The sequence below is a fragment of the Anomaloglossus baeobatrachus genome, chromosome 4 (genome assembly GCF_048569485.1).
Source record: "Anomaloglossus baeobatrachus isolate aAnoBae1 chromosome 4, aAnoBae1.hap1, whole genome shotgun sequence".
In the NCBI taxonomy this organism is placed as follows: domain Eukaryota; kingdom Metazoa; phylum Chordata; class Amphibia; order Anura; family Aromobatidae; genus Anomaloglossus; species Anomaloglossus baeobatrachus.
The window spans coordinates 58,365,237-58,379,169 of record NC_134356.1 but is presented as its reverse complement, the minus strand read 5'-3'; the positions used below and the strand labels follow the sequence as shown (position 1 = coordinate 58,379,169).

The 13,933-nt window shown below is 51.5% G+C and overlaps 1 protein-coding gene across 2 annotated transcripts in view; it reads left to right on the top strand.

Moving 5' to 3' along the window:
• HMGXB3 (HMG-box containing 3) overlaps positions 1 to 13,933 on the top strand; it is a 230,694-nt gene that overhangs the window by 187,619 nt on the left and 29,142 nt on the right. For both annotated transcript variants that reach the window (XM_075344369.1, XM_075344368.1), the window contains 2 exons: positions 1 to 157; positions 10,853 to 10,986. The exon at positions 1 to 157 is cut by the window's left edge and continues 63 nt beyond it. In XM_075344369.1, coding sequence (XP_075200484.1) covers positions 1 to 157; positions 10,853 to 10,986 — 291 coding nt within the window. The remainder of the gene's footprint in view (positions 158 to 10,852; positions 10,987 to 13,933) is intronic.

Here is a 13,933-nt window from a genome sequence, read left to right as displayed (position 1 = left end):
GAAAATGAAGTCTTGGAACAAGCCGCCTTTCCCTCCAGTATTCCTATCACAAAATTTGATGCTTCCATCATCTCGCCGTTCTTCCCTCCTCTGATGAGAGGAGCAGTGGTAGTAAACAGCGAGAGCTACAAGAATCTGGAGATAAAGAAGGTTGTAGGTGAGTGTACACTGCCGTCATCCGGAGCGGCCGGGGCCATGTGTCGGAGACTGTACGTCTAACAGATGTTGTGTTAATCAGGTTGCAATAGATTTTATAAAATTACAAGGGTTTTCCACAAAATATGTGGTCCTCATAGAGCACTTTTTTGAACTGGAGCTTATAGGGAACCACAGAAGTAAAGGATACTTATTTGTGCTCCGTTGAGGTTCCGTCTAAAAATGATGTTTGGTCAGAAACCCCATCAGAGCTACAATTATGTGGCAGAATCATAGGGTGCAGATAGCCTAAGATGTCTACCCATCATAACTGCCCATCGCTGTTATAACAAGTCAATCAATGCTTGTTTAAAGAGGACCAACCACCAGGATTTTCCTATACACCATCTTCAAGGAGTTTGTATGTTCTCCCCGTGTTTGCGTGGGTTTCCTCCGGGTTCTCCGGTTTCCTCCCACACTCCAAAGACATACAGATAGGGACTCTAGATTGTGAGTCCCAATGGGGACAGTGTTTCCAATGTATGTAAAGCACTGTGGAATTAATAGCGCTATATAAATGAATAAAATTATTATTATTATTAATTATATAAACTAAAGCCAGTGCTATACTGGCACTATCATGCTGATTCTATACATACCTTTAGTTGTGAGATCGGATGTATAGTTTCTGAAATAAAGGCAAGTAAAGTCTGTGAAATACACTGTTATTTGATTGACAGCAGCTACAGAATATCTAATAGGTGGGTCTGGTTTTGCTAGTTATTCCCGGCCCTGTCTGCTGCCTGTCCTTCCTCCTTCTTTCCTCCCCCTGTAATAACAGAGACAGGGGGAAGGAAGGACAGGCAGACAGGGATGAGAATAACTAGCAAAACCCAACCCCATTATTAGATATTCCGTAGCTGCTATCAATCAAATAACAGTGCATTTCACAAACTTTACTTGACTATATTTCAGAAAGTATACATCCCATCTCACAACTAAAGGTATGTATAGAATCAGCATGATAGCGCCAGAATAACACTGACTTTTTAGTTTATATATGAAAATTCTGGTGGTTGGTCCTCTTTAAATGGGTTGTCCTTATAATAAGTCATCAATATCAAAATGATGGGGATAGGACACCCGACACCATGCAGCAGATAGTTGTAGACATTGAACAGAGCTGAACAGCGCAGCTCTTTACAATGTGGCTGCTGCCAGTACTGCAGCTCCTTTACTGTAGTTCCATTCATTGTTCACATCCATCTAATACCAGCTGGTCTGTTGGGAGTACCATATGTTTTACCCCCGCTGATTTGATATTATTGACAAGTCATCAATATGATATGCCCAGACAACCCATTTTTAGGTTCTGTTAGACAGATCAGTGCATAGTGCATGGGAATCTTTTGGTCCCTACACAGTTTGTATTTTCACATTCCATGTTCACATAGAGAGGAGTTTCCAACAATGACCATTATAAAGGCCAGAATCAGTTGTAAAGTTTAGTAAAAATCTAGTCCAGATCACAACTTGTGTACGTCTTAGTTTATGGTGCATTTGCTGCCCAATATACTGTATTTCTTTATCGTTCCTTTGGGAGACCCAGACCATGGGTGTTTAGCTTCTGCCTCCGGAGGACACACAAATTACTACACTTAAAAGTGTAGCTCCTCCCTCTGAGCTTATACACCCCCTGATGAGCAGCCTCAGCCAGTTTATTGCTTTGTGTCAGGAGGCATACATCCACACATGCATTCTCATCTGATTTGTTTGATTTTTGGAAAGAGTTTGAAGAAAAGCGGGTCCATGTCTGGACTCCCGGCATGTCCCTTCTCACCCCACTGTGTCGGCGGTGTTGTTAAAGGGAACCTGTCATCAGAAATTTCGCCCAAAAGCTAAAAGATTCCCCCTCTGCAGCTCCTGGGCTGCATTCTTGGAAGGTCCCTGTTATTATTGTGCCCCATGTGAGACCAAAATAAAGCCTTTATAAAGTTCTACCTTTTTGTATGCAGCTTCTGTAAATGTGTCACGGGGGCGGGCTCTCTGCCGTCCGTTATTCTGCCCCCTGGTCCTGTATGCCGCCCCCATCGCTCCTTTCCATATCTGATGCACCGCCCACTGCTCCAGCCATCCCCGCGCATGCCCAGTGCCAGTCTCACAGGACTGAGCAGTGTGACCGCTGGTGATGTGTGCGCAGGCAAGTGATTATGGGCGGGACTGTGACTGTTATCAGCAAGTACCCGCCCATAATCTCGTGAGCGCGCAAACCTCTCCAGCATTCACACTGAGCTCAGTGTAGATGCTAGACTGTATGGGCTGCTTCCAGGGATGACGTCCCTTTGTCATGTGATAGGGGCGTGTTCAAAATACTATCACATGACAAAGGGACGTGCCTGCGCACACGTCACCAGCGGTCACACTGCTCAGTCCTGTGAGACTGTAACTGGGCATGCGCGGGGATGGCTGGAGCAGTGGGCGGTGCATCAGATATGGAAAGGAGCGATGGGGGCGGCATACAGGACCAGGAGGCAGAATAACGGACGGCAGAGAGCCCGCCCCCGTGACACATTTACAGAAGCTGCATACAAAAAGGTAGAACTTTATAAAGGCTTTATTTTGGTCTCACATGGGGCACAATAATAACAGGGACCTTCCTAGAATGCAGCCCAGGAGCTGCAGAGGGGGAAGCTTTTAGCTTTTGGGCGAAATTTCTGCTGACAGGTTCCCTTTAAGGTTGATTTCTTTATCGTTCCTATGGGAGACCCAGACATTGGGTGTATAGCTTCTGCCTCCGGAGGACACACAAAGTACTACACTCAAAAGTGTAGCTCCTCCCTCTGAGCTTATACACCCCCTGGAGAACCAGATCTAGCCAGTTTATCGCTTTGTGTTCAGGAGGCATACATCCACACATGCATTCTCATCTGATTTTTCATTTTTGGAAAGAGTTTGAAGAAAAGCGGGTCCAAGCCTGGACCCCCGGCATGTCCCTTATCACCCCACTGTGTCGGCGGTGTTGTAAGGTTGATTCCAAGGCTGGAGCCTTACATGCCGTGCTCCTTCACCATCCCTCCGGGGCTCTGGCTTGAAGTGGGAGCCAGCACGGTTCTCCATGCTTGGCATGAGACCGGTCTCCATCCGCAGCCCTTCAGGATCCTGCTGGACCGGAGCACTCATCTCCAGGGACTTGGAACCCTGCGTCTCAGCAAGCTAAGTACCTGAGACGTTTATATATGGGGGTCCCTTGCACTTTATTGTTGTGGGAGAGTGTGCTGAGTGATTTTTATGACGCCGATGGTGCCTGCGCGCCGGCCGCACCGCTCAAATTTAGGCCCCGGCTTCGCCGGAGGCCTACTTTCGGTTTCACTGCCCTCGCATGTCATTCATGCAGAGGGACAGCGCGGCTCCGCCCAGCTGCCGTTCTACAAAGGGGAGAGACACTCCTCACTGAGTACATGTCTCCTCCCCTGTGAGTCTCGTTGGCCCTCCAGATCCCGCTCTCAGAGTGAGTCCCGCCCCCTCTCTTCACTCCGGTGGCCATTTTCTCAGCGGTTTTCCCTGTGATCACCACTGGTCTGCAGCATCCCTGCTGAGGTGCTTGGGAGTCAGGGCTTCGGGATCTGGAGGGCACACAAACCGCTCCGGCGGTCTGGTAAGCCACAACCTCCGGTTGTGGACCTTCTGTATATACTCTCTGGGGGTCATTCTGGCAGAGCCCCCACTCCAGCAGCAAGTCTCACACGAGGAGCAAGGCTCCAAGGCTGTATGCAGTATGCACTGCATGTAAGCTCCTACTGCCTGAACCGAGCACCGTTCCCCATTGTGATGCCTGCTCTAACCTGACGATGCCTCAGCCTGGAATCGTACCCCCAGGGGTCTCTCCGGCTGCTCCGGCTCCTGTGGCTGAACCCCCGGCTTGGGTAGAATCCTTATCTAGGTCTATCTCCCAGTCTTTTGCCGACTCCATGGGACAGCTGTCCAGGACTTTGCTGAACATGCATCAGCCTCCTTCACAGGGTGCCTCTGCTGCTAGGGCTCTCTCAGCGGAGCTCACAGAGGATTCATCATCTGGTCCCAGACCCCGTCCTCCCAAGAGGAGACGCAGGGCTGCCTCTCCTTCCTCGTCCCGCGGCTCTGTTTCAGAAGCTGACTCGCGGGATGAGGAGGATGCCTTTACAGGGCACTCAGAGGCTAACTCCATGTGCCCCATTGATCTGTCCGAAACCGACTCAGATGTTAGTGATTTGATTGCGTCCATTAATTCTGTACTGGATCTCAATCCGCCAGTATCAGAGGAGCAACCCTCTCTGGCAGAAAAGCACCAGTTTATCTCGCCTAAGAGGACAAAGAGTGTGTTCTTTAACCACTCAAGTTTTCAGGCCGCTGTGACCAAGCCTAGGGCTTGTCCTGACAAACGCTTCCCAAAGCGCGGTTCTGATGACCGTTTTCCCTTTCCACCTGAGGTGGTCAAGGAGTGGGCTCATTCACCAAAGGTGGACCCCCCGGTGTCTAGACTCTCAGCCCGGACCGTTGTATCAGTGGCTGATGGCACCTCTCTTAAGGATTCCACTGACCGCCAGGTCGACCTTCTGGCCAAGTCTGTATATGAGGCAGCAGGGTCCTCGTTCTCCCCAACCTTTGCAGCAGTGTGGGCTCTCAAAGCCATCTCTGCTTCTCTGGAGGAGATGCATTCCCTAGCCAGGGAATCTATGCCCGAAGTGGTTGCCTTAACTTCCCAAGCTTCAGCTTTTTCATCCTATGCCATGTCTGCCATGCTGGAGGCTTGTCACCGCACTGCGGTGGCTTCGGCTAATTCCCTCGCTATCCGCAGGATCCTGTGGCTTCGAGAGTGGAAGGCAGATGCTTCCTCAAAGAAGTTCCTGGCTGGACTCCCCTTTGCTGGGTCCCGGCTGTTCGGTGAACAGCTGGATGAAATTATTAAGGAGGCTACTGGCGGGAAGAGTACTTCCATGCCACAAACCAAAACCAGGAAACCTGTCCAGGGTAGGAATCAGTCGAGGTTTCGTTCCTTTCGTTCCTCCAACTGGTCGTCCTCTAAGCCCTCGGCCTCGTCCACTAACACTGCCAAGGACCAAAAATCCAGCTGGCGCACAAAAGCGCGTCCACAGAAGACCGCAGGAGCTGCTGCCACTAAGGCAGCCTCCTCTTGACTATCTGTCCGCGCCAGCAACGTCCTTAGTCGGTGGTAGGCTCTCCCACTTTGGCGACGTGTGGTTTCAACACGTCTCCGATCAGTGGGTGCGGGATATCATCTCACACGGCTACAGGATAGAATTCTCTTCCAGCCCGCCAAACAGATTTTTTTCTGTCAACTCCCCCCTGCTCCAAGGCCGCCGCCTTCTCTCAGGCCGTGGCATCCCTGCAAGCCAACGGAGTAATTGTACCGGTTCCCGCCCGGGAACGGTTCAGAGGTTTCTACTTAAATCTCTTCCTAGTCCCCAAAAAGGACGGTTCCTTCCGGCCCATCCTGGATCTCAAGCTTCTCAACAAGCATGTTCAGGTGCGGCATTTTCGCATGGAGTCCCTGCGATCAGTCATTGCTTCAATGACCCAAGGGGATTTCCTGGCATCCATCGACATCAGAGATGCCTATCTGCATGTGCCAATTGCAGTTTCACACCAGCGTTGGCTACGTTTTGCAATCGGAGAGGAACATTTCCAATTCGTGGCTCTCCCCTTCGGGTTAGCCACGGCCCCTCGAGTATTCACCAAGGTCATGGCAGCAGTGGTTGCGGTTCTGCACCTACAGGGGTTGGCAGTGATTCCTTACCTGGACGACCTTCTAGTCAAGGCTTCATCCAGCGCAGACTGTCAGCGGAGTGTCTCGCTCACTCTTGCCACTCTACCCAATTCGGGTGGATTGTCAATCTTCCCAAATCCACTCTGACTCCGACCCAGTGTCTCACGTACCTAGGGATGCAGTTCGAGACTCTGCCGGCACTTGTGAGGTTGCCCTTAGTCAAACAGCAGTCCCTCCAACTGGCGGTGCGCTCTCTGCTGAGGACCCGCCGTTATTCCATCAGGCACCTGATGCAGGTGCTGGGTCAGATGGTGGCGTCAATGGAGGCTGTTCCCTTTGTCCAGTTCCATCTGCGTTCACTGCAGCTGGACATTCTCCGCTGTTGGGACAAGCGGCCTTCCTCCTTGCACAGGTTAGTGACTCTGTCGCCACAGACCAGGAGCTCTCTTCAGTGGTGGCTTCGGCCCCTCTCTCTGTCTCAGGGGCGCTCCTTCCTGACTCTGTCCTGGGTGATTCTCACCACGGATGCCAGTCTATCCGGCTGGGGAGCGGTATGTCTCCACCACCGAGCGCAGGGCACTTGGACTCCGTCCGAGTCAGCCCTCTCGATCAATGTGCTGGAAACCAGAGCTGTGCTTCTAGCTCTCCTAGCCTTTCACCACCTGTTGGCGGGCAAGCACATCCGAGTCCAGTCAGACAACGCGACAGCGGTTGCCTACATCAATCAGCAAGGCGGGACACGCAGCCGCCTGGCAATGTTGGAGGTACAGCGCATCCTTCAATGGACGGAGGACTCCAAGTCCACCATATCCGCAGTCCACATCCCAGGCGTGGAAAACTGGGAAGCAGATTATCTCAGCCGTCAAACCATGGACAGTGGCGAGTGGTCCCTGCATCCGGCAGTGTTTCAGTCAATCTGCCGCAAGTGGGGCACTCCGGAAGTGGACCTAATGGCATCCCGTCACAACAACAAGGTTCCGGTTTACGTGGCTCGCTCCCACGATCCTCAGGCCTTCGCCGCGGACGCTCTGGTTCAAGACTGGTCCCAGTTTCGTTTGTCCTACTTGTTTCCCCCTCTAGCTCTCTTGCCCAGAGTTCTGCGCAAGATCAGAATGGAGGGCCGTCGAGTCATTCTCATTGCTCCGGACTGGTCCAGGCGAGCTTGGTACCCAGACCTGCTCCATCTGTCCGTAGAGGTGCCGTGGCATCTTCCGGACCGTCCAGACCTTCTCTCACAAGGTACGTTTTTCCGCCAGAGTTCTGCGGCTCTCAGATTGACGGCGTGGCTCTTGAGTCCTGGATCTTGACGGCTTCTGGTATCCCCCCTGAAGTCATCTCCACGATGACTCGGGCCCATAAGTCTTCCTCTGCCAAGATCTATCACAGGACTTTGAAAATTTTCCTGTCCTGGTGTCGCTCCTCTGGCCATTCTCCTTGGCCTTTTTCCTTGCCGACCCTTCTGTCTTTTCTACAGTCCGGTCTGCAGCTGGGACTGTCCCTCAACTCTCTCAAGGGACAAGTCTCGGCTCTGTCAGTGCTGTTCCAGCGGCGTATCGCCCGGCTGGCTCAGGTCCGCACCTTCATGCAAGGTGCGTCTCACATCATTCCGCCTTACCGGCGGCCCTTGGATCCCTGGGACCTCAATTTGGTTCTCACGGCTTTGCAGAAACCCCCCTTTGAACCTCTTAGGGAGGTTTCTTTGTTTCGTCTTTCACAGAAAGTGGTCTTTCTAGTGGCCATAACTTCCCTCAGGAGAGTCTCTGATTTAGCTGCGCTCTCTTCGGAGTCACCTTTTTTGGTTTTTCATCAAGACAAGGTGGTTCTCCGTCCGACTCCGGACTTTCTCCCTAAGGTGGTTTCTCCTTTCCACCTTAACCAGGACATTACCCTACCTTCCTTTTGTCCAGCTCCTGTTCATCGCTTTGAAAAAGCGTTGCATACTCTGGATCTGGTGTGGGCGCTCCGGATCTATGTGTCTCGCACCGCTGCTCTTAGGCGGTGCACCTCTCTTTTTTTGCTAACCACAGGTCGGCGTAAGGGCCTCTCTGCTTCTAAGTCGACCTTAGCCCGTTGGATTAGGTCGACCATTTCGGATGCCTACCTGTGTTCTCAGGTGCCTCCCCCGCCGGGGATCAAGGCACACTCGACCAGAGCTGTCGGTGCCTCTTGGGCTTTCTGGCACCAGGCTACGGCTCAGCAAGTCTGTCAGGCTGCCACTTGGACTAGCCTGCATACCTTTTCAAAGCACTACCAAGTGCATGCTCATGCTTCGGCAGATGCGAGCTTGGGCAGACGCATCCTTCAGGCGGCTGTCGCCAATTTGTGAAGTTAGGTTCTGCCTACTTCTTAGTTTTTCTGTTTATTTCCCACCCATGGACTGCTTTGAGACGTCCCATGGTCTGGGTCTCCCAAAGGAACGATAAAGAAAAAGAGAATTTTGTTTACTTACCGTAAATTCTTTTTCTTATAGTTCCGTATTGGGAGACCCACCTCCCTCCCTGTTGCCTGTTGGCAATTTCTTGTTCCGCGTGTTATCACCGGCTGTTGTCGTGGACAGAGTCTCCGGTTGTTCCGGTTCTTGCTCTGTTTTACTTGTGGGTGGCTATTCTCCTTCAGCTTTTGCACTAAACTGGCTAGATCTGGTTCTCCAGGGGGTGTATAGGCTCAGAGGGAGGAGCTACACTTTTAAGTGTAGTACTTTGTGTGTCCTCCGGAGACAGAAGCTAAACACCCATGGTCTGGGTCTCCCAATACGGAACTATAAGAAAAAGAATTTACGGTAAGTAAACAAAATTCTCTTTTTTTCGGGCTATAAGACGCACCGGACCATAAGACGTACCCTGGTTTTAGAGGAGGAAAATAGGAAAATAAAATTTTAAACAAAAAATGTGGTCATGACACACTGTTATGGGGCGAGGATCTGCTGACACTGTTATGGGAGTAATGTCCCCAAATTCTCTACTAAGGTACCTCATCCTGGTAGTGATCTTCCAGTCTTGTATATGATCCCCATCCTTGTATATATATATGTCCCTCATCCTGGTATAGCTCCCATCCTGCTATATATCCCCATCCTGGTAATGATCCTCCTGCCTTGTATATACAGTATATGTCCCTCATCCTGGTATAGCCCACATCATGCTATATACCGTCATCCTGACATATGGCCGCATCCTGCTATATACCATCATCCTGGCATATGGCCGCATCCTGCTATATACCCTATTCTGGTTTATGGCCGCATCCTGCTATATACCCCATCCTGGCATATGGCCCCATCCTGCTATATAACCCATTCTGGCATATGGACCCATCCTGCTATATAACCCATTCTGGCATATGGACCCATCCTGCTATATACCCCCCATCTTGCTATATACCCCCATCATGCTATATACCCCATCCTGGTGTATGGCCCCATATTGCTATATAACCCCATCCTGCTAATATACCCCCATCCTGCTAATATACCCCCATCCAGGCTAATATACCCCCATCCTGCTCACATACCCCCTTCCTGCTCACATACCCCCATCCTGCTCACATACCCCCATCCTGCTCACATACCCCCATCCTGCTCACATACCCCCATCCTGCTCATATACCCCCAGCCTGCTCATATGCCCCCATCCTGCTCATATACCCCCAGTTTGCTCATATACCCCCATCCTGCTCATATATCCCCATGCTGCAGATAATATATCCCCATCCTGCTATATACCCCTATCCTGGTATACGCCCCGTATCCTGTGGCACATAAAAAAAAATATAAACATTCATACTCACCTTTCCTCGCTCCTGTAGCATCGCTCCTCCCGTCTGTGCCAGCAGCAGCGCCGCTGACCTGTGTGGAGCCAGCCACGATCCCTGCAGCATCGCGATGTCCTCCTGTCTGTGCCGGCCGCAGCTGCGTGTGTGCACCGCTAGTCTGCACACAGCCACCGACGGCACAGACAGGAGGACATCGCGGTGCTGCAGGGATCGTTGTCGGTAAGTGTACTGATTCACTGCACCCCGCGCTGATGATGATGCACGGGGGGCAGTGAATACAGCCGCACATGATCACTCCAGGCTGTAGTTGCCAGGGGTGATCATGCGGGCCGGCTGTGTATCCCTCGCTCATCATCCTGCCCACCTGTCAGCGCCGACTTCAGCGCTGAGAGATGATGGGAGGGATGATGGGCGTGCATATTAAATGAGCGAGTCCATGTGGTCATGGCAGGCGCTGCTACAGCCTGCTCGTGCTGCCGATGACCCGCACCATCGCAGCACCCTCATTCCCCGCAGCCCTACATTCAGACTATAAGACGCACCCCCCACTTTCCCCCAACATTTAGGGGAAAAAAGTGTGTCTTATGGTCCGAAAAATACGGTATGTAAAATCGTAGTGCAACTTACTCTGGTGTTGTGCTAAAGCTGTTATCCACTACTAGGACAACCACTTCTGATTCCACAAATTTCCCCCAGGTAAAATTTAATAAAGTCCATACGCCCCTCCCGTATTGGAGTCATTCCAGTGATGTCCGGGCTCACGGTGTCAGGGCTTACGTGGGGTTGTGACATTACGAAAACCCTGTGTCCAATCAGCGCCGGCTTTCTTCTCCGCGCCTTCAGACCAAACAAGTTAATCAACAGGAAGTGAGTGCAGCCGTTGCGTTCACTTCCTGTTGTTTGTTCGTTTGGTCCGAAGGAGGGGAAAAGGAAGCCGGTGCTGATTGGACACAGGGCTTGCATGACGTCACAACCCCACATGAGCCCCAGCACTGCGAGCCCTGACACCACTGGAAGGGCACCAGTACGAGAGGTGAGTATAGGCTTTATTATTTTACCTGGGGGAAACGTGGGGAATCGGGTTGTCCTAGCAGTGGACAACCCCTTTCATTTGACCGGCTCGTGATCTGTTTGGGGCCCGGACAATATTCTATTGACACCTTTGTCTCTTTGGTGTTGCAGGTAATGGCAGCGCTCTTACTAGACTTCTTCATGACGGGACCTTGAAGCTGGATGATTTAAACAAGCTGCGTACTGAAGAGCTGCAGGAGATGTTGGCGCTTTGTGGGATTCCTTGGGGTATCACAGATACAAAGGTGAAGGTTGTCACTCACATGGTTCCTCCCCTTTATTACTGTTCACTTGTGAATACGGAGGGGCCAATTCATAAAAATGTTTATGCTAGTAAGTTGCGCTAATATTTTGCAAGTTTTAACAGTCCTGGCCAACTCCACCAAAGTAGGCCATAGGTCATAGGCAATATGGGGACAATGGTATCACACGGCCATCTATTACATGTTCACTTGTAGTATACCTTACAACGTGAAATCTTACTCCAGTCTCTGGAGTAAAATATCTGGCCAGGCACTTGCCATTTGTAAGATACACCTGAATAATTTGCATGCGCCTCTTAAAGGGAATCTGTCACCAGGTTTTCACTGGGCTGTTTGCTGTCATTTTGATAAAATCACTGTTTTCTCTGCTGCAAATCCAGCAGTTCTACAGAGCTCATGAATATGCTGGCAGCACGCAAAGTAGTCCTTGACAGGGTCACATGCTTGATTGTATTCAGGTTATAAGATTAAAAGTGGGGAAAAAAAATAATCTAATATATAAAGGTGTGTGTGTGTGTGTGTGTGTGTGTGTATGTGTTTGTGTGTGTGTCCGGGATTGGCATCTACACCGCCGCAGCTACAGCCACAAAATTGTGCACACTCACACGTCTGGACCCCGAGAGCGTCACAGGCTATGTTGTGAGGCGAAATTTTAACCCTGCGCGTTCCAATTTACCAATCAATTTTGCCCCTATCTACATAATGGGGAAAAAGTGAAACAAAAAGTGTTTCTCTGATGCCTCATTGGGGGACACAGGACCATGGGTGTTATGCTGCCTATCCATAGGAGGACACTAAGTAGATGCAAAAGCATAGCTCCTGCTCTGCAGTATACACCCCCTGGCCGAGCCAGGCAAGCTCAGTTTTAGCTTAGTGTCTGTAGAAGGCACTTCCTTTCAAGGTTTGTTATTTTTTGAGGGCGACGGTTTCCTTTTGGGACCGATCTCCCACTACCATCAACGGGCGGGAACGTGGAGTGTCGCCTCCACGTATCCCCTCCTGCGACGCTGGATCCTGGGCTGGACGACTGGTTCCACAGAGACCGATTTTCCAAAGCCCAGGGTAGAGGCCTGTGCCCCTATAGCCCAATTCCTGAGCCCCTCCTTGCAGGCTCTGAGTTGAATATGGCACCAATTCCTCAGCCCCTCTTTGCAGGCTCTGAGTTGAATATGACACCGGCGTAACCGGACACAGCAAGCTGGCTCTGCTATTTTCACTGCCTGGACGGAAGCAGTGTTTTAAGGTGAGATCCCCCCTGACTGGTTTCCCAGACAAAGGGAGAAAAGACGCTGCAGGGAAGCCCAGGACATTTACAAGGATCCTGCACACATAGTGTTAACTTTTCTCTAGCTTGCTGGCTGGAGGAGGGGGGAAGTCCCTCCTGTTTGCATAAAGTCCTGCAGATAATTGGTGGCAGGGGGGGGGGGCGTTTATTTGCCCTGTTTATTTGCTTTAGCAGAAAAGCCGGCTGATAACCACCAGTGACAAGCTGTGTGCTGACTGGAGGGAGAGGGAGGAAAACTATCAGAAGCTCTATTCTCTCCGTTTTTTACTACCCACAGCAGGGGGGGGCACACTGACTTCATCTTCGCGCTCTTTTAGCGCTAAGTCCCACCCCCCCAGGAAAGCGTGCGAAGATCTCCATAGAGCTTATTCCTTCCTGAGGACAGGGCCATCGGCTGATTCTGGTGAGGTGCTTGCTTCACTTGTAGCTCTGCTGAGTATTGCCCCCCTCCTGGCTTACTCCTATTAGGAACATGCAGAATTCTAAGGGTACTAAGAGTGCTAAGGCCCACATAGTCTATTATTCAGCCTGCACTGCCTGCCACGCTGAGCTACCACGTAAACACACCTCTTCTCTCTGTGAGTCCTGTGCCCCTATAGCCCCCCAAGATCCCCCTGCCACCACCGCCGCAACCGTCAGCCCAGAGCCTAGGGCTCCCAGCCCACCGGAATGGGTACAGTTTCTGTCCCAATCCATGGAAAAACTGTCACAGAACCTGGTGCTGGCTATGCAATGTCGTCCTCCACACCCTTCTGGGTCCCTGGACGGAACGCAGCCTGAGGATACCCCTATGGAGGATCCTTCTGAGGTAATCCGGGCACATGCTTCACCGGTTGCAGGGATCAGGAAAAGAGCACACGGCCGGGTGTCTCCAGCGGGCTCTCTCTCGGGAGCACACAGGGCAGGCTCTCCCACACGCTCCACGGCTTCTGAAGAAATGGAGGAGGGAGAATGCTGTTTGTACCAGGAGGATTCCTTGGTTTCAGCCTCCCCAGATGATCAAACTGCAATAGACTCCCTTATAACAGCAATCAATCAAACTCTGCATGTGGAGGATCCCCCATCCACTACCACTGACCATGCGGTCTCCTTTAAGAGGGCAAGAAAACCCCAAAAGGTTTTCGCTAATCACCCAGAGTTTCAGGATATCCTCACAAAGCAAAGGGAGAAGCCTGACATGCGCTTCGATAACCGAAAACTCATGGAGTCCCGGTACCCTTTTGCCTCACCTGCCCCTAAGGGCTGGGCCGATCCGCCCTCGGTCGACCCCCCCGGTCTGCCGCCTTACCACAAAGACGCTCCTGTCTTTACCCGATGGTTCCTCCATCAAGGACCCGACAGACAGACAGGTGGAGCACCTTGCCCGCTCTGCTTTTGAGGCTGCGGGTTCCTCCCTTTCGCCCTCCTTTGCCTCTGTGTGGGTCGCAAAGGCGATCTCGGTCTGTGCAGACTCCCTTAACACTTCGCTTGAGGAATCCCAGGTCACTCATACCTTCACAGAGGTAACAGCTCAAATTGCCGCTGCGGCAGAGTACCTCATCCAGGCCTCCATGGACGCTGCTACCTGCGCAGCGTTTGCCGCCTCAAATACCATAGCCATCCGTAGAGCTCTCTGGCTCTGACAATGGCGAGCGGACTCTGCCT